The 19,951-nt window shown below is 35.1% G+C and overlaps 1 protein-coding gene across 4 annotated transcripts in view; it reads left to right on the top strand.

Annotated features, from left to right (window-relative positions):
* The window catches only part of HBS1L (HBS1 like translational GTPase), a 79,205-nt gene extending 60,885 nt beyond the window's left edge, over nt 1-18,320 (top strand). For all 4 annotated transcript variants that reach the window (XM_057738645.1, XM_057738644.1, XM_057738649.1 and 1 more), the window contains 10 exons: nt 57-203; nt 1,863-1,937; nt 2,664-2,781; nt 3,187-3,255; nt 5,954-6,058; nt 8,942-9,032; nt 9,461-9,569; nt 13,270-13,370; nt 15,874-16,018; nt 17,658-18,320. In XM_057738645.1, coding sequence (XP_057594628.1) covers nt 57-203; nt 1,863-1,937; nt 2,664-2,781; nt 3,187-3,255; nt 5,954-6,058; nt 8,942-9,032; nt 9,461-9,569; nt 13,270-13,370; nt 15,874-16,018; nt 17,658-17,669 — 972 coding nt within the window. In that variant the 3' untranslated portion in view covers nt 17,670-18,320. The remainder of the gene's footprint in view (nt 1-56; nt 204-1,862; nt 1,938-2,663; nt 2,782-3,186; nt 3,256-5,953; nt 6,059-8,941; nt 9,033-9,460; nt 9,570-13,269; nt 13,371-15,873; nt 16,019-17,657) is intronic.
* The last annotated feature ends 1,631 nt before the right edge of the window (nt 18,321-19,951 follow it).

The raw sequence follows: 19,951 nt of genomic DNA, 5'->3' as shown, positions 1-19,951 counted from the left end.
AATTAAAATTCTGTGACATTATTTCTAGTTTTGATTATTATTTTTTTCTTTTTTAGGCAGATGTAGCTGTTTTAGTTGTAGATGCCAGCAGGGGAGAGTTTGAAGCTGGGTTTGAGACTGGGGGACAAACACGAGAACATGGCCTCTTGGTTCGTTCTCTGGGAGTGACCCAGCTTGCAGTTGCAGTCAATAAAATGGATCAGGTATTTAAAGGCTTTTTGAGAATTTGTTTTAGATGCTAGTTAAGGTGTTGTTCTGCCACATTGATGACTTCAGACGTGACTAGTATACATTTTTTTAGTCCAGTTGTCATATTTAAAAAAATAAATTCATAATGCTAATATTAAATAAATGAGATAGTAATTTTTAAGCAAGAAGATAAATTCTCACCTTCAGAATTAATTTATAAATCTTAAAATCATTTTTAGTTATAAAAATGCATACTTATTTTAGTATAAAGAAAACCTGAAATAACCTATATTTCCAACTCCCCCCCCCAATTTTTTATTTTCATTTTGTACTTCCATCCAGTTTATTTTTACACATAAAAATATTTTTTAAATATCATTGGGTTCTAGTCTGTTTCATTATCTACTTTTTCAAAAAATTGACAGTATTCTTGTTCATGTTTCCAAGTAATTAATAATTTTTGTGCAGAGGTAGTTTTATAGCTTTATTCTAGTGTATTTTAAAGATATACTATAATTTATTCAGACAGTCCCCTACTTTTGACTGTTTCCAGTTTTGTGTGTGTGTATATATTTAGAAATAGTTTATTCTATGAAAATTTCTGGGCCTAAGGATATGTATATTTTTTTAAGACTTTCTGTACATGATCAAAATGCCTTTGAGAAAAGCTCTAGTTATGTACTTCTATGTTGTGTTCATTTTCCCAAACTCTTATCAACACTGCTGTTATTAAAAGACTGTATTCCAGTTTGATATATAAAACATGATTTTTTCTTCTTTAAACTTACTCTTCTATGAATGACAATAATATTTAAATATACTTTGTATATTTATTTGTCATTTGTATTTTTTCTTTTGGAATTTATGTAATTTGCTCATTTTTGGAAGTTTAAAATTTGTAAGCTTTATTTATTAAAGATATTACTATTTCCTTTTGATTTCTTTCTTTATGCTTAGGTATTTTCTTACCCTGGGATCAAATTCATATTCACCTAAATTTTTCTACATAGCTCTTTTGTAGTATCATTATTACATATACCTTTATTTTTTCCCCAGTATTTTAGTATGTAGATTTTCAGACATAAAGAAAAGTTGTAAGAATTTTATAGTAACACCCATATTATACCTGCTACATCCACTTGCTTGATCTCATTTTTGTCTGTCTACCCCTAGATCCATCCACTAACCCATCTTATTTTGACATAAATTTCCATGTAAGTTACAAGTTACAGACATTGTTCCATTTACCCCTACATACTATAGCATGGGAATGGTTATCTAGCGTTCATATTACATATACATATACTAAGAAGTCTGTTTGACTTGATGGGGGGTGTCAGTAATTTTATTTTATTTCAACCGTTAGTCAAGCACAATATAATAAGTTATTCACTTTTTCTCCCCACATTTGAAGTCACTTTTAGTATATACAAAAAAATTCTATATGCATTGGAGCTTGTTTCCAGCCTTTCTATTGTAGGAAGAAGTACTTTTAGATCATATTAATAGTAAGATCTGACATTCTGAGCTTTAATTGTAATAGATTTCATATTTAGTAGATTTTATAATTATATTTTAGAGTCTTGATTGTTTATATTTTATTGCAAAAATTTAAATTTTTATATATAGTATGGTCTGAAGCATAGTTTTAAAGATAAATTGGACTTTATCAGGTTAATTGGCAACAAGAAAGATTTCAAGAGATTACTGGAAAACTGGGACACTTTCTTAAGCAAGCAGGTTTTAAGGTAAGATCGTTTTAAATTTATTTGGTTACTTTCCTTAAGTTTCATCTCACTGATATGAGAGAAAAAAAATACATAGGTATTCTTTTCTTGTTCAGTATTTTCATTCTTTTTGTTTTTATTTCTCCCTGGTATTATGTATATCTTATGTTCTTTGGATTACTTCATTTTATTTACTTATTTGTTTGTTTGATTGTTTATTGCTGCACCACTCTGTGCAGCATGCACTATCTTAGTTCCCCAACTAGGGACTGAACCTGTGCCCCCTGCAGTGGGAGCACAGAGCCCTAACCACTAGACCGCCAGGGAATTCCCTGAATTACTTCATTTTAGAAAATTGCATTCATTTTATAAATTGACTTGGATTTAGTATAAGTAGGAGACATTTTTTCCACCTATTAAATTAGATATAGAGGTTTAGGGAGGTCACAGAGGAATGTGGAAACTAGTAGAGAGAAATTTCTCCAGCAAAAATGTGAAAATATGCCTGTGTTATTAGGTAAAAATGCTTGAGTGTTTTGAAACAAACTTGTAAGTCTCCCACAAAATCAAAAAGTTGAAAACTGTTGCATCAGATAACTTCAGGGCAGTAGTTCTGTGATTTCTGTTACTTTTTAAAAAGTACCCTGTTGCTTTTGCAAACTTGGTACAGTTATGGTAATAGTGAGCCTTTTAACTTTTTAAAAACAATGTTGTATTGAGTTTTATATGTTCAGTCTTTTTTTATAGGAAAGTGATGTAGCTTTTATCCCTACAAGTGGCCTCAGTGGTGAAAATCTAATCACAAGATCTCAATCAAGTGAACTTACAAAATGGTATAAAGGACTATGTTTATTAGAACAAATTGGTAAGAATACTACCATATTAATTTTAATGCATTATAAACTTGATATTAATTATTCAGAGTTCCTTATGGGGGACAGTGCTGTGTGTGAAAAAGCATAGGATTTATAGTCAGAGGAGCTAGGTTACCAATTCTGAAATTATATGCAATATTTAAATTGATACTAAGTTTTTCTTATTTAATTAATGCCTACTCTACCTACCTCACAGACTGTTGTAACATTAAATGAGAAAACACATGTGAAAACATTTTATAAACTACAAAGTATTATATGAATCACAGTCAATTTGCTATTAGTATTTATTAAAAAATTATTTTCTAGGGGACATGGGAATATAGTGGGCTCATTGGACATGAGTCAAAAATTACTTTTAAGTTAAACCTTGCTATTTTACCATTTTTTTCCAGATTCCTTCAAGCCTCCTCAAAGATCTGTTGATAAGCCTTTTAGATTATGCGTATCTGATGTTTTCAAAGGTAAGTGCACCTCTACTGGCCTTCTTCAGTACAGCCCCTGTCTTTGCATGCTCTCCTGACCTCTTTTATTGTATAAACTTATTATGTTGTCTTCAGATTCTCCCTTCTTTATGCCAGTGGTACACAATTCTAGTTACTTAACACCACTGCCCAGAAGAATCTTCAGTTTACTTACCTTTTCCCCATCTCATACTTATCTTCCAAGTATAAAAAAAATCTGATCCTTTGTCTTTCTAGCCTCATAGTTTTTTTTCTCCCATTAGATTTCTTTAGTTTCTGTATCCTTCAACTGACCTGGATCATTCAGGGTTTCTTAGTCACATAGGGTTTTTATTGCCACTGTCTACCCATGTTGTGCTCTTCTCTCTTTACTTGTCCATTTCCTACCCATATGTAGCAGTCTGGGTCAGGAAATAGATATCACACATATGTAAAATGGGACATTTAATATAAAGAATTATTAATATGATAAAAAAAAGAGTGACTTATAAGATACAAGGGCACTATTTGGCACCCTAGGCCTGAGGAAGAGAGCCCAAGGGAGGACAAATTTAGAAGAGGTGTTGGAGGAGGTACTGTATTAAATACCTAAGAATACATCTAATTTAATGTGTATAAGGCCCTGCATAGAAAAGTATAAAATGAAAATGGAATAAAAGGTCTTAATAAATAAAAGAATATAACATATTTATATATTGGAATAATCAGTATGCTAAAGATGTCAGCTGCTCCCCAAATCACCATGATCACCGAGCAGGCAGCAAAGGGTGGATTTAGAACTGAGCAGCAATAGACTGTTAATTTTGGGGTGATAAGTGAGGTCACCCAGACACATACGTTAAGGTGTCCCTCCGTGTTCTCTGTATCCTCTGTCACTGCATTTTTCATGCAGTGTTATAACTGTTCTCATGCTGTTTATTTCACTTAGATTGTGATCTTCTCAAGGACAAGTACTGTCACTGCTATATCCTTGTTTGCAGGACCTAGTTCAGTGCCTGGCATATAACACAGACTTAGTAAATGTTGCTGAATAAGTGAATAAATGAAGGTGCTTCACAAAAATCATTCAATGAGATTGAAATTTATTATTATCATTTTCTAGCATTCTAGTGGAAGAGGAAATATGGTAATTCTTTTCAAAATGCCTATTATCTATTTAAAATATAAGAAGTGCTTTTTGATTAATAGTGCTTGCTGGCTGTACTTTTTTACCTCCTTTCCTTTCTTCAGGCCACTTCCTGGCTTCTGGCTACATTGCTTCCCTCAGTGTGTCCCCAGTGAAATTATCAAATGACTTCTGGGTTGTCAACGTCAGTACACATTTTTCAGTTCTATCTTACTTCCATCTTACTTGAATTTGGCATTACTTCTGAGGCTGGTAGCCACATCCACCTTGAAACTTTTCCCCCTTGGTTTCTGTGACCCACTTTCTCCTGCTCTTCTGTTTTTTTCTCTCTGTATCTTCTCTGTGGGCTCCTCTTTCTCTGTCCCTTAACTCGTGTGCTATCACTTCCGTCCTCTTCTTACTCGACATGCTCCCTTTGGACCAACATCCATGATTTCATCTATCTCCTGCATCTTGATGCTTCCCAGATCTCCAACCCAAACCCGTTCTCACTCTGCAGATACACCTGCTAACTGCTGCTGGGCATCTCCACAGGGAGTGTGCTCCCAGAGTACCATTCCCATGGATTTGGTGTGGTTGGTGCCCCCTTGAATGCATCTTCTCCACCTGCATGTCTTGCAGACACTTCAGATTCACCAAGGCTAAGGTGGATCTTGTTCTTTAATTTCCTATCTCACAGTTAATGCACATCATCTCAGATTTCTCTGTTTTTGCCATTATTCCCCGTCTTACCTTGTCACCCTAAATCTGTCATACCTTATTCTCAAATTCTTCTTCACTTTCTACAGTCAATGTGTGCATTTCAGTCAACCTCCCCTCCTCTCTGACACACAAACACCATCATGTCACTTCTCCGTTCACAATTCTTTACTGGTTTTTCATTACTTAACTGAGGATGAAATTCAAGCCCTAAGTGTGATTTATGAGGCCCTATTATTATTTGTCCCATATCCACCTCTCTTGCCACCTGTCTTGCCTTTCCCTCGTTGTTCTGAATGGTCCCCAGATAAATTCCACACAAATGAAACATGGATCTTAGCACATTCCACATCCGGTTATGACTGTACCTTTGCACACGCACACAGGCTACCTGATAGACCCCTGTTCCTTCTCCTAAGTGCCTGGCTAAAGTGTAGTCATTCCCCGTCATCACGGATTCTTTGATGCACCTTGTTTTGTTTCCATTGCACATTATATATAACATTTGTCTCAGGATAGTGTAATTGTTTTTGCTTTTCTCTTCACTAGGGTAAACTCCTTATAGGTAGGGGCTTATATTTTCATCTCTTTATTCCCAGAGTTTAGCACAATGCCTGGTACTTAGCACAAAGTGTTCAATAAATATTTGAAAAAGGAATGAATTCCCACTTTTTCTAATATAAACATTTTTATTTATAAGAAAATCGAGCGGAATGTGGTATGCCATATTTAGTAGATATATTAAAAATTCTGAAATGATCGTTGCTTAATGTTCATTGAACTACTAGTTTTATATAACTACCAGGGATTAAGTATAGCTAGCAGTATTAAACATCAGATGATATCGTTATAAAATTTTGGCATGTTTTGCAGATCAAGGATCTGGATTTTGTGTAACTGGTAAAATTGAAGCTGGTTATATCCAAACTGGTGACCGACTACTAGCAATGCCTCCTAATGAAACTTGTACTGCAAAAGGTATTCCTTTGCAACATTCTTTTGTTAAATAACCCTTAAGTTGAGGCAGCAGATTTTTAAGTAGTTTAGTTATTAACTCCAGAGTAAATAACCTCTTACTGAAATTGTAACTGACTGTCAAAATGATACTAACTGTTGAAGATAAAAATGTGAAAACATTAAACGATTTTTTTCTGTTGTGACTATGTGTGTATAAATGTACATATAACATTCTAACTGTGGTAGCATTTTTTTTTTTTTTTTTGACATTGATTCGAGAAGCCTGGCTAGGATTGAACCAGATGTACAGACACCTGTTAGATACATTTAAAATAGTGTTCAGTAGCAGAAATTAAGTCTGACCCCATACTGGCACTAAATAGTCAATAGCAAAGCAGAGTGCTACAGTCTGGTGTTTTGAAATGTGTATTTCAGAATTACTATACGTTAACAACCTAGATCATGTTTATACAAAAAAAAAAAAAATCATAGGAAGACCTAAATAAGAAAATAAGATGCAAATGCAGAGAATCCTAATGTTGAAAAGAGAGATTGAGCTAGTTTTAAGTGCCACAATTGTTGCTTTTGCACGAATATGACCTTTCACAGTAGCTGGTAACTGTTTCTATCTTCTCATCATTTGACCTTACATGTATACATGTTCTTCTTTTTTGACTTCTGCTTAAAAGTTTATAATTCTGTGTTTACCTTAATCTAGCTTCTAACTAAACCTCTGACTTCAGCATAAAACTGAAGATCTGTTTTATACTATAAACTTGCAAACAATAGGTCTATGGAAAATGGCTCTTTTTTAAAACGTATATTTTTATCTAAACAAAATTTTTTTGATCTCTAAGCAAGCAGAAAGAAAAAGGTAAAATGGAAGTAACTTTGACTTTCATTCCCTTATTCATCTTTAAATTTAGATTAAATTATCCCTGCTGTTGTTTCTTAAAGTGATCAAGAGCTGCAATACTTTTGAAATACTAATTTCTTGATATATTAAAGAGCTGTTTGAGAATAGGGAATTTTTTTTTTAATATAATCAGTTAGACATGAATTAAAACCATGATCCTAAACTGTGATCACAGACCTTACAGACTGGCTTCTTTGTGAGCTCCACAATCATAATTTGGTCACCTCTGAAATTTCTGCATTCCTTCCCTCTTTCCTTCCTGTCCCTACCCCACCAGAAAAATTCCAACCACTTATCTTTAATCCAGTCGTTCTTAAAGAGAAGCTATATCAGAAGCACCACGTCACTCCTTGAGAGCCACCCCTCTAACCCAACTTGGATATTCTCAGACTTCAGTTTCTCACCCTGTTGCTTTTGCTTGATTTACTTGATTGTTTAATGCACGCTTCTATCTGAACACTTTAGGTGCTACTGTGGCTCACTAACCAATAGTGTCCTAAAAAATAGAACTGGCTAAATCTGCTACCAACTAATGGAAATTCTAAATTACATTTTCACTTTATTAACATATAAGTTCATAGTGTGTTAAAAAAAGAACTTCTTTCTCCAATAAAGGCAGTTCTTAAGATAAATATCACATGTAGGACAGTGTAGCGTGTTTGGGGGAAGGAAACCAGATTATATATTATCTTTAGAAAGTGTTATATTGTTAATCGAACTTCTAGTATGAGAGCTTCTAGTTTGAAAGTCCTAAGCTAAAGGCAATCTAGTCTATGTAAGTAGCTAGCTCCTGACTTCACTTCCACATTTCACCAAAAATCAGATATGATCATTTTAAACTTATATGTAAAAACTGATTTCATTAGTTGAAAATTTAACAAACATTTTAAACTATCATAATTGTTAATATTTTTGGAGTCAGGAACCTCTCTGATACCTCGATGAAAGTAATGGCCCCTCTGCTCAGATTAATGCAGATGTGCACCTACATGAAATTTTGAATAAAACTTTAGGTTGTCTCAGAGCCCTTTAAGTTCTCCCTGAACTCCCAAAAAGTCTCAAAGATACTCACTTTAAGAGTGTGCTACATGGGAAAAATAAGTATTTTCGGAAAGAGATGGGTGAATTATAATGTACTAAAAACATGTTAATCAAGAACTATTCCCCAGTGGTTGGCTTACATGCTGTCTTCATCAGAAGACTCAAGTTCCAATGGAAAGGAACTTACCCTACAGAATCAGCAAATATGAGAAACCTTTCAAAAGCCTTTATTCAATACCTGGGTATTAGTGCCCTTTGCAATTGTACTCCAGAATTTTCCCTAGGTAATAAAAGTAGCAACAGCTGGGATCATTTTTAAATTAAATTTTCTTACACTATTGATCTCCTCCTTTTCATAAAACTGTTTATCATTGTGCATCTCTCTCTCTCTGGGAAGCAGTTCTTTTGAACCAGGAATAATGAAGGGACCTGCCGAGGGCAGCATCCTACTGAGTACCGATGCCCTGTGGGTTACTCAGAGAACTCAAACAGTTGTTTACGTGGTTGTCTAATTAGAGCAAAGCTCAGGAGAATAAAATACTACTACGCATCTTCCCCAGTCCCATCTTTTGTGTTCTTAAAAATAATTGGAACTGCACTATTATGTCTGCATCCCTTAATATTTCAGAAGTATTGAAATGGGGCCTATTAATTAATATACCAGTTGTGTAAATGTGTTAAAAAAAATCTTGATTAAATAAGTAGAAATCAGCCTTTTATGGACAAATACAAGTCACTTTATGTTTAGGGTGGTGGTCCAGAAGAGTCAAGTCTAGAGGAAGTGTGTTTTCCTCAACGCTCACAGTTAACACTTCTCACTCTCAATCCATTCATATTGAAAATGATGAGTAGTGACTGATGAGGCACAAATCAGCCAAACTCCCTTGGTTGTTATGGTTTGATATTGAGGTGTTTCACTGTATGCTTTTGTTCTTACTCATTTCCAGGAATCACTCTGCACGATGAACCTGTCGACTGGGCGGCAGCAGGCGATCATGTTAGTCTGACGTTGGTTGGGATGGATATTATCAAAATCAAGTGAGTGAGAAAATGAGTTTAAGCGACCATTGTTTTGGATATAGAACCTCAAAACACATAAAATTTGCAACTCACCAGCTCAAATGAAAGAATGAGTATTAATTCTGAATCTCATTTGGCCAAAAATAGGCACCTGTGGAAGTATAAAAACTATAAGCAAAACCTGCTAGAATTTAACTTAATATACGTCAGCATGTGTACCTGACATGTTGTTTGAGGGAAAACTGTAATGTATGAAAATGACATAAGGTTAATAATGGCGCAAAGCCCTGCTTTAACCCAGAAGGGAATATTTAGAAAAAGTCCCTAATTTACTTGATCATTTTACTTTGTAAATGGTTTAAAAGATAGTCCTGTTGGATATGTATTTAATTATCCCCCCAACTATCTGCTCTCCTTTTTTTGTTTTTGTTTTGTTGTTGTTACAGTGTTGGCTGCATATTTTGTGACCCCAAAGAACCCATTAAGGTTTGCACCCGTTTCAGAGCCCGAATCCTCATCTTTAATATTGAAATTCCTATCACTAAAGGATTTCCTGTAAGTTTCAAAATGTTTGTTACTGTTTTTATAAATCAACGTAACTTTATCCTAAAAAGTAGTAACTCTCTTTACAAGTGATGATGCTATTGTTATTTTCAACTAACATTGTATTACTCTAATCCAGAAGAACATGAAATTAGAATTTGAAAATCATTTTTATTTTTTTTATTTTGATCCTTAAGTCTAGGGGTTTTTTCCAAAGAGGCACTGAGAAAAAATTTCAGAATCAATGGCATACAAACTGATGATAGTAAAAAAAGCATTTAGGGAAAATGGTGGATACTTTTTTGCGAGTTCTAAAGGTTTTGTCTTAGATTGAGTCTTTCTGTTTTGCTTTTTTTTTTTCAAATAAGCTTATTTGTAGTTTTTCCGATTGTAGAAGTAATACATTGTTATAGAAAATTTTGGAAAGCACACAAAAATAGGAATAATAAGAATATTCTATAATTGCATAACCTGCAATTGTCTACTCTTTACGTTTCAGAGTATTTTTTGTGTGTACATTGGTATGTATGGGTATATGCTGGGGATGCTTGATATGGGTAAAGTTTAATTATGCTGAAGCTGTGAGGTTGGTTTGCAGGTTATCATTGACTAGCACCATTTGAACATCCACGTTTATGGGGAAAGGGGGATTTTATACTATCATGTTTCTTATCCAGAAAAGATACTGCTTGTGAATAGCATGAATTCTTTATTTTATGTATAAATTTTTTTCAGATATTTGGGGCCATACTCTGTTTATAGTTTGGTCCCTTGCCTTTGTCATTTAACAAATGGGTATTTTCCCTCTTAGACTTTTCTTTTCTTGGTCAGCTTACATAGTACACGTTCTGCATGACAGTAAAAAATGTTTCTCAGTGGAATTAAATGGCTTGCCTTTGAAAATATAAACAGGTCATTTTCTCCATTTGATGCATCTTTGAAGTAAAAGTAAGGCAGTCACAGTAACTGACCTTTAAACTATTTAAATTAGTGTTAGTATTTTAAAGATTGGGAGTAAATTTATTTAGCTCATTTAAATTTATTTTATACCTTTATTTGGGATAACCATGTGCTTTGCTTATAATTCTTTCTAATCATTTCTATATAAACTTGATCCTATAAAATTATATTTATAAGATACTATTTACGTATTTTAGTTTTATAATTATATTCCATTTCTCCCATATGCTAAAAAGGGGGGTGGGGGGCAAAAGCTTTGTTCCAAAAAAACTGTTACTGTTGCAAATACTTTTTTTAAGTATTCTAAACTCACGTGTTGATAGGCGAGAAATTGCTGTGAATGCATGGCACTCATTCTTAGAAAGCAGTATGTCCAACGGGGAGAAGCTGGAGAGGTTGATTACTGTGTTTTTACTCATGCAGCAATAATTTTTGCCAATGGGGAGGTAGAGAGGTCAGGAGGTCAGTAGTTACTTTGAATAGTAATACTGTCTTCCTGTGTACTGTAGTTTCTTTTATGAATTAAAAGCTTTTCGGTGTTGTTTTATGAGATTCCACTCACATATGTCGATTCACGAGTACCAGGATGAAATTTGTTTCAGAAAAAAACGGTCATGTTTTGTCATTTAATCCACTCTCTGTGGGAAGAAACTGTCACAATTTTCAAAAATTTAACCAAGAAAAGGCTTCCTAAGCAATTAAAATTTCACTATTTAGGGACTAGTTTCTAAATAAATAAATATTTTTGTTTCCCTTAGTTTATATTGATAAACTCTATATATTTAAGAAGGAAAAAACAGAAGAATGAATTAGACTTTAAATTCATGTATTTGATTTTTATTTTTTTATTGTGATAAAATATTTATAACAGAAAATTGACCATTTTAACCATTTTAAAGTGTACAGTTCAGTGGCATTAAGCACATTCACCTTATTGTGCAATCTTCAACACCACCCACCTCCAGAACTTTTTCCTTATCCCAACTCTGTACCCATTAAACAGTAACTCCCCCTGTTACACTTTCCTCCTATCCTCTGGCAATCATAGTTCTATCTGGTTGCTCTATGAGTTTGCCTATTCTACATCCCTCATAAAAGTTGAATCATACAATATTTGTCCTTTTGTGTCTGACTTATTTCATCTGACATAATGTTTTTGAGGTTCATCCATGTTGTAGCATGTATCAGGATTTCATTTCTTTTTAAGACTGAATGATATTCCATTGTAAGTATATACCACTTTTTGTTTATCCATTCACCTGTTGATAGATGTTGGGTTGTTTCCATCTTTTGGCAGATGTAAATGATGCTTCTACGAACGTTGGCATACAAGTATCTCTTTGAGCCCCTGCTTTCAATTCTTTTAGGTATATATCTAGTATTAGACTTGCTTGATCATGTGGAAATTATATGTTTAACATTTGAGGAACCACTAAACTGTTTTCCACAGCAGCTGCACCATTTTTACATTCCCACCAGCAGTACACAAGGGTTCTGATTTTTCCTCTTCCTCCTCAGCACTTGTTATTTTCCTTTCTTGTGTGTGTGGGTGTGTGGGGGGTGATGATTGTTTGTTTGTTACTTTATAACAGGCAAACTAATGAGTGTGAAAGGGGCATATCATTATGGTATTGATTTGCATTTGGCTAGTGATGTCAAGCATCTTTTCATTTCTTTACATATTTTGGGTTTTAATTCCTTATCAGTGTATGATTTGCAAATATCTTCTTCCATTCTATGAATTGTCTTTTTATTCTTAAGTATCCTTTGATGCACAAAAGTTTTTAAGTTTTGATGAAGTCCAGTTTATCTACTTTTTCTTTTGTTGCCTTTACTTTTGGTGTCATATGCAAGAAGTCATTGCCAGATTCAACATTAATAAGATTTCCCCCTCTGTTTTCTTCTAAGACTTTTATTATAGTTTTAGTCCTTTTGTTTAGGCCTTTTATCCATTTTTGAGTTAATTTTTGTGTATGGTGTAAGATTCTTTTGCGTGTAGATGTCTGATTCTCCCAGCAGTGTTTATTGAAAGGACTTCTTTCCCCATTGAGTGTTCTTGGCACCCTCACTGCTGCTTAACCTATTTGATATTGATTTCCTTGCATATAAAACATGAACAATAATAGCTAGTATATACAGTCATCAGTTAACTTCAGGTTTACCATGTTTTAGACACCACAATAACATTATCTGGTTTTCCTCATTTAGTGACAAGAGACCTGAGGCTGGGGATATTGGGGAAAAAGGGTTGTTACAGGATTTGTCTCAGATCGCACACCTAGAAAGTGTAGTCAGGATTTGAACGCAGGTCTGCCTGACTCTTAAGTATCTTACTTGTCAGAACTCCTATATAATATTTTATTCTCATTATCCAGCAGTGAATACAGTTCATTCCTGCTGAAATCACATGATTCCCCTTCCCTCGTTTTTATGATGAAACAATTCACATTTGTTGAACATCTGCTGTTCCAGGCACTGTCTCTGGTATTATTTAATTCTCATAACCCTGTGAGCAAGGTTACAGGTTTACACAGTAGGTGGTGGAGGATAAATTGGAACTGCTTCCCATGACCGTTCCCCCTGCTCAGTTAAGGGACAACCTGATGGGAGTGTGGGACTTAGAGGAAGCAGCTGGAGACCCTCCGACTCCAGGCAGTGGTGCTGAGGCTAACGTGATTCTGTGTGATGCCAGGGTAAAAGGCCAGATATGCTGCAGCAAACACCTTTTTAGTGTTACAATTTTTTGTTTTAGGTGCTGTTACACTACCAAACCGTCAGTGAACCTGCCGTTATTAAACGATTGATTAGTGTCTTAAACAAAAGCACCGGTGAAGTCACAAAGAAAAAGCCTAAGTAAGTGTTTTAATGCATAAGTAATAAACACAATTTAAGCACATTCCGTTCAGATTAATTCATTTGTATAATATTTCACTTTTGCGATAAGCGAAGTCTGTTTTTACTTGTTCCAGAAATAATTTTTTAAAGGTCTAGAGGAACACACCAAAACAAATATTCAAGTTCCTGTTTAGGTAGGAATGCTAGATATAATTTCTGTTATATGTGATGGTGATGGGTGTGAATTGTAAATAAAAATGTAAATATGTTTATATGTAAGTAGCAAGCCCTATATACTGACGATATAAAAATGAAGGCATTTAAAATATCAGTCCTACATTCTGAAGATGAATTTGATTTACACCTAGCCACTTGTCCCAAATTCCAGTTGATTGTTCTTCTCAACTTTCTTGTCACCCCCTCATGGGAATCATGCCCTATGCTGAGAATACCTCAGGAAGAGAGTGTACTACACACTGTTTTTTTCCCACCTGGAAAGTTTTTTTTTTCTTCCTGCTTGAAGTCCACCTGGTGTCTTAGGCTGAGGTGATCGCCACGAATCGGTCCCCTCTGATTACCATTAATATCTAGGTCTGAGTGTGGACAATTCCCCTTTGGCTGGGATAGGCTTGAGAGTTTTCAGAGGAAGTGCTTCCTGAGAACCTTGAGTTTCTTACTCTCATTCAACTAAAGGTTGACCACAGTTTGGCTTGGCTGCTTCAGATTTGGGGTTTTCCTCACTTTAGCCCTATGGGGAATCCCACCCAAAATCCCCTTTTTTCAGTCCTGGGGTATTCCTCCTCATGTGCACCTGTGTAAGAGGCCAAGGTGGTTAGAGGGTTAATTTCGGGTTGGTTGCAAATGGGAGAAAGAATCTTCACACTGTTCTAAACCCATGCTTGTTTCTCTGTTAGTTAGAAAAAAGAGGCTACTTAACCTCTCTTTTAAAGATACTTCTTTATTTTTAACCTGCATGTTTAGCTTCTAGCATGAGTGTCTGCCATAACGTACTGAGAAGTGTGACAGAACTAATGGCTGACGTTTCCTGAGGACCACTGTTTTCTAGGCTCTAAGTGCTTTCACATAGTTTACATCCTCAGCAACCATATGAAGCAGGTACTATTATGTTTCCCATTTTTCAGATGAAGAAACTGAGGCTTAGAGAGATTGTATAACATGTTCAAGATCACAAAGCTAGCAAGTCGCAGGCCCAGGATCCTCATCCAGTCAGTTGGTTCACATACGTTAAATTTTTTGGCAGGAGCCAGGCTGTTTGACCGAGACAAGTGATATGGAAAATTCTCAATCTGAAATTGGCTCACCAGATCTAATCCTGAATTTTACCTCCCTGCTCCTGCTGCAGAGTCCTAGCTCCATGATGCTGATTCGAGGTTTTAATATATTCTCATGTTAGTTTTTCCTCTCACCATATTTGTAGCTTCGCCCTTCTACTTTGCACCAACACCATTTGACCTTTCCCCTTTGTTTCCACTCCTGTCACATTGTAGATAGGATTGCTTTAAATGGGATGGAATCAAACTTTCTGGAAGCGAACTTAAATGCAAGTTATGACTATATTAGATGTTCTCCTTCCTAAGGAATGGGACCTTAAGTTGAAATTGCCCAAAACCAATATTTAGAATTTTTGGAATACTTTTTTAGAAACCTTGACTTGTTCTGTGTCTGTCCCTGAATTAAGCTTTCAGAAGGGAATTTATGATTGATATCCTTTTAGAACACATCCAAATTGAATTAGAGAACATTTCAGAATGTCCCCTTTGGGTTCTACCTCTTTCAGTAAGTCTAGTCTGGTGGGGCCCATGCACAAGGATTCTTGTTTGTTCGCATATTTGTGTGAAGCTGTTTGCAGTCAGGCCCAGGCTTCATCTCCCTTCATTTCCTACAAACATTACACTGTGGAAAAATCTTAGGTGATCTTATCCTGAACCTCTGTTAAAGAACCACTATTCTATGTGAGAAAAGAGAGAGGAGGGAGGGAGAGATCTAGGGTAGTGTGTTGGCAATAGGAGATTATCCTCTTTAAAGATAATTTTTTAACACATAATCTACCAATTAGGATTTTATTAGGGAAGACATAGGGCATTGCATTCCTCTTTTAAAATACAAATGCATCACTTTATTTAATTTCATGAGGGAATGAAAGGGAAGGCTTTGGTGGAGAGGTCTTGAGTATTTTAGATTATATAGTCCTTCAAAGGATAGAGTTGAATTTGGAGGATTGTTTTAAAAAAAAACATAGACACAACACACACACACACAAATGAACCAGCTAATATTTCTTAAATCTAGGATTATTCCTCTCATTTGTTTCAACTAACTCCCCAAAATTCAAGGGCACATCTTTTTTACTTTAAGAATACCTCTTTTTTCTTTTTAAGTTTTTGAAAAACTAAGTTGATTTGTAGATGGAATGTGAAATATTTTTCAGGTTTTAATGACATTTATTTACCTCTATTAGGTATCCACTGGTTTCTTTATTTTCTTTTATTTTTCGTGACAGATTGTTGACCAAAGGCCAGAATGCATTGGTGGAGCTACAAACACAAAGACCAGTGGCTCTTGAGCTGTACAAAGACTTTAAAGAGCTGGGGAGATTCATGCTGCGCTACAGTGGTTCTACCATAGCTGCTGGTGTGGTCACTGAGGTATTTTAAAGCGACTGCTTATGTATCCATGGTTATTATGTCTTTTCTTTTTCTACTTTTTAAGAGTGATTGCTGAGATTTTTATGGCTTCAGGAGAATACAGTTATGATATTAAGGAGAACAACATTTTAAAATTTATATTAAAAAATTAAAAGGATGATGAGAAGAAAATGTTTGGTCTCAGATCTTCTCATAACGAGCTTTCCAAACTATCTTCTCCACCAGTAATATTGCTCAAAATTAAAGGAAATCCATTGAAAAATGGGTATAAGTATGCAGTCCAAATCATGAGAATACAGGTTTTAAGAGTCAAATGAATTGAGGTTAGTGGTTTTAACAGAAGTGCCCTCACGACATTTTTTTTGTTTAAATAACTGGCTCTCAGTGCATTCATTCAAAAAGTTTGGTTAACATACCAGTAGTGTCTCTGAAACATACCTAATATATAGTGTAAGGTACAGTTGAGTTTTGGAGAAAATAGCCAGAAATGAACCAGAATTTTTGTTATTTAAATTTTCTTCCACACTATCGTGACTAATATAGACCTTATGAATACAAACATGCCTGATTTTACTGCACCTCACAGATACTGCGTTCTTTTACAAAATGAAGGTTTGTGGCGACCTTGGGTTGAGCAAGTCTATAGGCCATTTTCCCAACAGCATTTGCTCATCTCATGTCTCTGTCTCATGTTTTGGTAACTCCTGCAATATTTCAGACTTTTGCATTATTACTATATTTGTTATGGCTATCTGTGCTCAGTAATCTTTGATGTTACTGCTACAAAAAGATTATGACTCACTGAAGGCTCAGATGATGGTTAGCATTTTTTAGCAATAAAGTATTATTAATTTAAAGTATGTACATTGCTTTTTTAGACATAATGCTGCTGCACTCTTCATAGACTATAGTGTAGTGTAAACATAGCTTTTCTATGCACTGGGAAAGCAAAATTCCTGTGACTCGCTTTATTGCGATTCTCACTTTATCATGGTGGTCTGGAATGGAACCCACAATATCTCCGCAGTATGCGTGTGTTTTTGAAAGGGGTTCATTGCTTCATATGATTGTTTTCTGCATAAAAATTTCTCAGTTCATTTAACTGGATGGATACTTGGGACTTAGGGCTTTAGGTTGCATCAAAGTTCAGTTATACGTGTATCATGTAAAAGGCTCTGGAGTTAAACTTAAGTCCGAGTTTGAGTTATTGCTCCAATAATTCCTAGCTGCAGAAATACATTTCTCCTGTAATTTATTCATCTATGAAAACAAGGGTAATAGAATCTACCTTCCAGAGTCAAGAAATGAAATGATCTGTATAAAGCACTTGACACAGTGATTGGCATTTAGAAAACATTCAGTAAGTGTTACCTAATGTCATTGTCATCAGCATCACATTTAATCTGTCAAAGCATTCTTTATAAAAGACCATTCTAAAAATAAGATGCAGTTTCTTGTGGAAAATAATGGAGAGATTATAGAAAATCTCAACACGACTAGAGAAGGAGAATAAGTTGCAGGAAAAACAAAAAAGTTTCATATGATGTAATGATTACTCTACTGCCATTTTTCTTTTGTTGTTGTTGTTCATATAATGTGATTGGTTAAATTATAGCAAATACTTTTTTTTCTTTTACAGATAAAAGACTGACGGGTTGGAATTTCTACCATGTTTCTAAACGCAATGAGATCGCTAACCTCCATTTTGAAAGAGTCCAGTTATTCAGTTAAAACAACAATGTGCAATTGATATTTTTTTAAATGAGAGGGAAAATTAAAGCTATAATCAGCTGCAAAGAAGCATTATTCATCACTCCTACAAAAATTTCAGGTTGCCAACTGGCAAAGAAAGGCTAATATTGCACTTTCATTTAAAAAACTAGCTTTTCCTTTGCAGTGTTAGTAATGGGTTTACCTTGCTGAGATTTATGGAAGCTATCAGAAATGTGTGTTAGAAGACATTGAATCATCATGAAGCGAACTCCACTTCCAGCCAAACCACAGTGTTTACAGTTTTCTCTTTTGATTTCAACTCTACAACACACATTTTTAAGGAAAAATAACTAAAATGGATTATTGAGTAGTTAATATTTGACCTGAGCAGTTTTTTAGTTAACTCTAAGGAAAGATTTGTTGAAGGTTATAATTAAGGTATTTTGTGTTAAGCATGGGAGTGTTCTTCCCTCAACAAACAACCATTTGAAAGCTTAGTTTGGAATTAGTGGAAATGGTTCCTTTGGTAATAACCAAGGTATTATTTAAGGTGTAAAGCCAGCTAATAAAATGCCTTAGTTTGAGCATAGCAACAAAATGTGTTGTGTTTTTTCGATGTTTATGAGATTCCAAATAGGACTTGGGTTTTATGGGTTCTTTTTCATCTGAGAGTTTCATGACTCTTTGACGTGAAATTCTTGCTTTTTTATCCTGATAGCAGATCAGATTTTCTAACCATAACTTAATTTTCTTTTTCCCATTCTCATTTTTATAATTACATGTATGATGACTTTATCTCATATACCTTATAGACTGTAAGTCCCCTATGAGTGAGAGTAATGTTTTTCTTTAAAGTTTCAACAAACTCCAGGGTATATTTAGTTAACAAGTATTTGTTGAGCTCCTTCCTGGGTACAGTTGCTTTAGACTGAATTTTGTCGTCAACTGAGCCGGGGACTCTTCTGATGGACCATATGATACAATTTTTTTTTTTTTTGGGAAATGGTGCAGTTTATATGTTGATGGCTTACCATCTTCTTAATTGAAGAACAACATCCATGTGGTAAAGTGTACAGAACATGAATGTGCTGCTTGGTGGACGATCACAAGGTGAGCACATTTCTTTGCTAAAAAGTATATGTGTAGCTGTCACTCGAGAGTAAATTTGCTGAGGCAAGAAAGTGTTTTATTTATATGCTACATTAGCCAGAAATTTAACAGACACATCTGACAGAAACCTAACTTAAAGTGACTTAAGCAAAAAAGGAAAGACTAACAGTAGGCCTGGCTTTCAGCTAGTCTTGCTCAAGTCACAATGTCAGGCAAGGGCTCATCTGTACTCTGCCTTTTCCAGTGTTGGTCTTGCCCTCAGATTCCATGCGGAACCCCCAGCGATTCCACACTTAGATCCTTAGACCCTCCATCAAGGGCAAGGGCAGGCTAAAAGAACATATCTGTTCCAGAAGTCCTAGAAGCATCTCACCATTGACTATAATTGAGTTTAATGTCTTTCCTTGGGGTGTCCTTTGGATGTGACATGAATATCACCCAGAGCACATTGCTGAGAATTGTGGAAGGGTTGGAGGGAAATTCAGGATGCTATGAGGAAGGAGAAATGGATTGGGGGAGGGGGTGGGATACAAAAACAAGAAACATCCACTCTGTATAGTATATAAGGCCGTGATAGCATTAAGAATTTTAAATAAAAATTTAGCATAAAACAAATAGTAGTAGCAATAGTAGAAATGAGTTTATTTCTTCCTTCTTAAATTGTGATAGAGTGGTCTTTTTATTTACATTATGTTTACAATTGATTGTTGTTGAGGGGGTGGTGATATTAAGAGGACCCACTGTGGGAGTCTGGGGTTAAGTGACCAGATGTCCAGCAAGCATGCCCAAGCTTGGTTTTGGTCTGAAATCTTCCTCCTGAAACTTACCCATACTGAATAGTACATCCGTTTGGGGTCATTTTGCTTCAGGTACTTCTTGTCTCTGCTTCTTCCTATTTATGGTCATGCTGTTTCTTCACGCAAGTGGCTTTGTCCTCTCATCACAGTCTTCATGCGTCTCCACTGCATCAGTTGCCTCTGTGGTAACCTGGCTTAAAAAATTTCAGATCCACGTTTTGACTTGTTAGTGTTTTTCCACACGTTCATTATTTATGACATTTGAATTTTAGAAACTCAAATATTGGTTTAGAAAACAATTTCTGGAAATAGT

The sequence above is a fragment of the Hippopotamus amphibius genome, chromosome 6 (assembly GCF_030028045.1).
Source record: "Hippopotamus amphibius kiboko isolate mHipAmp2 chromosome 6, mHipAmp2.hap2, whole genome shotgun sequence".
NCBI classification, from domain to species: Eukaryota; Metazoa; Chordata; class Mammalia; order Artiodactyla; family Hippopotamidae; genus Hippopotamus; species Hippopotamus amphibius.
Note: the sequence above shows the minus strand (reverse complement) of the source record. Positions and strands in the feature narration are given on the sequence as shown.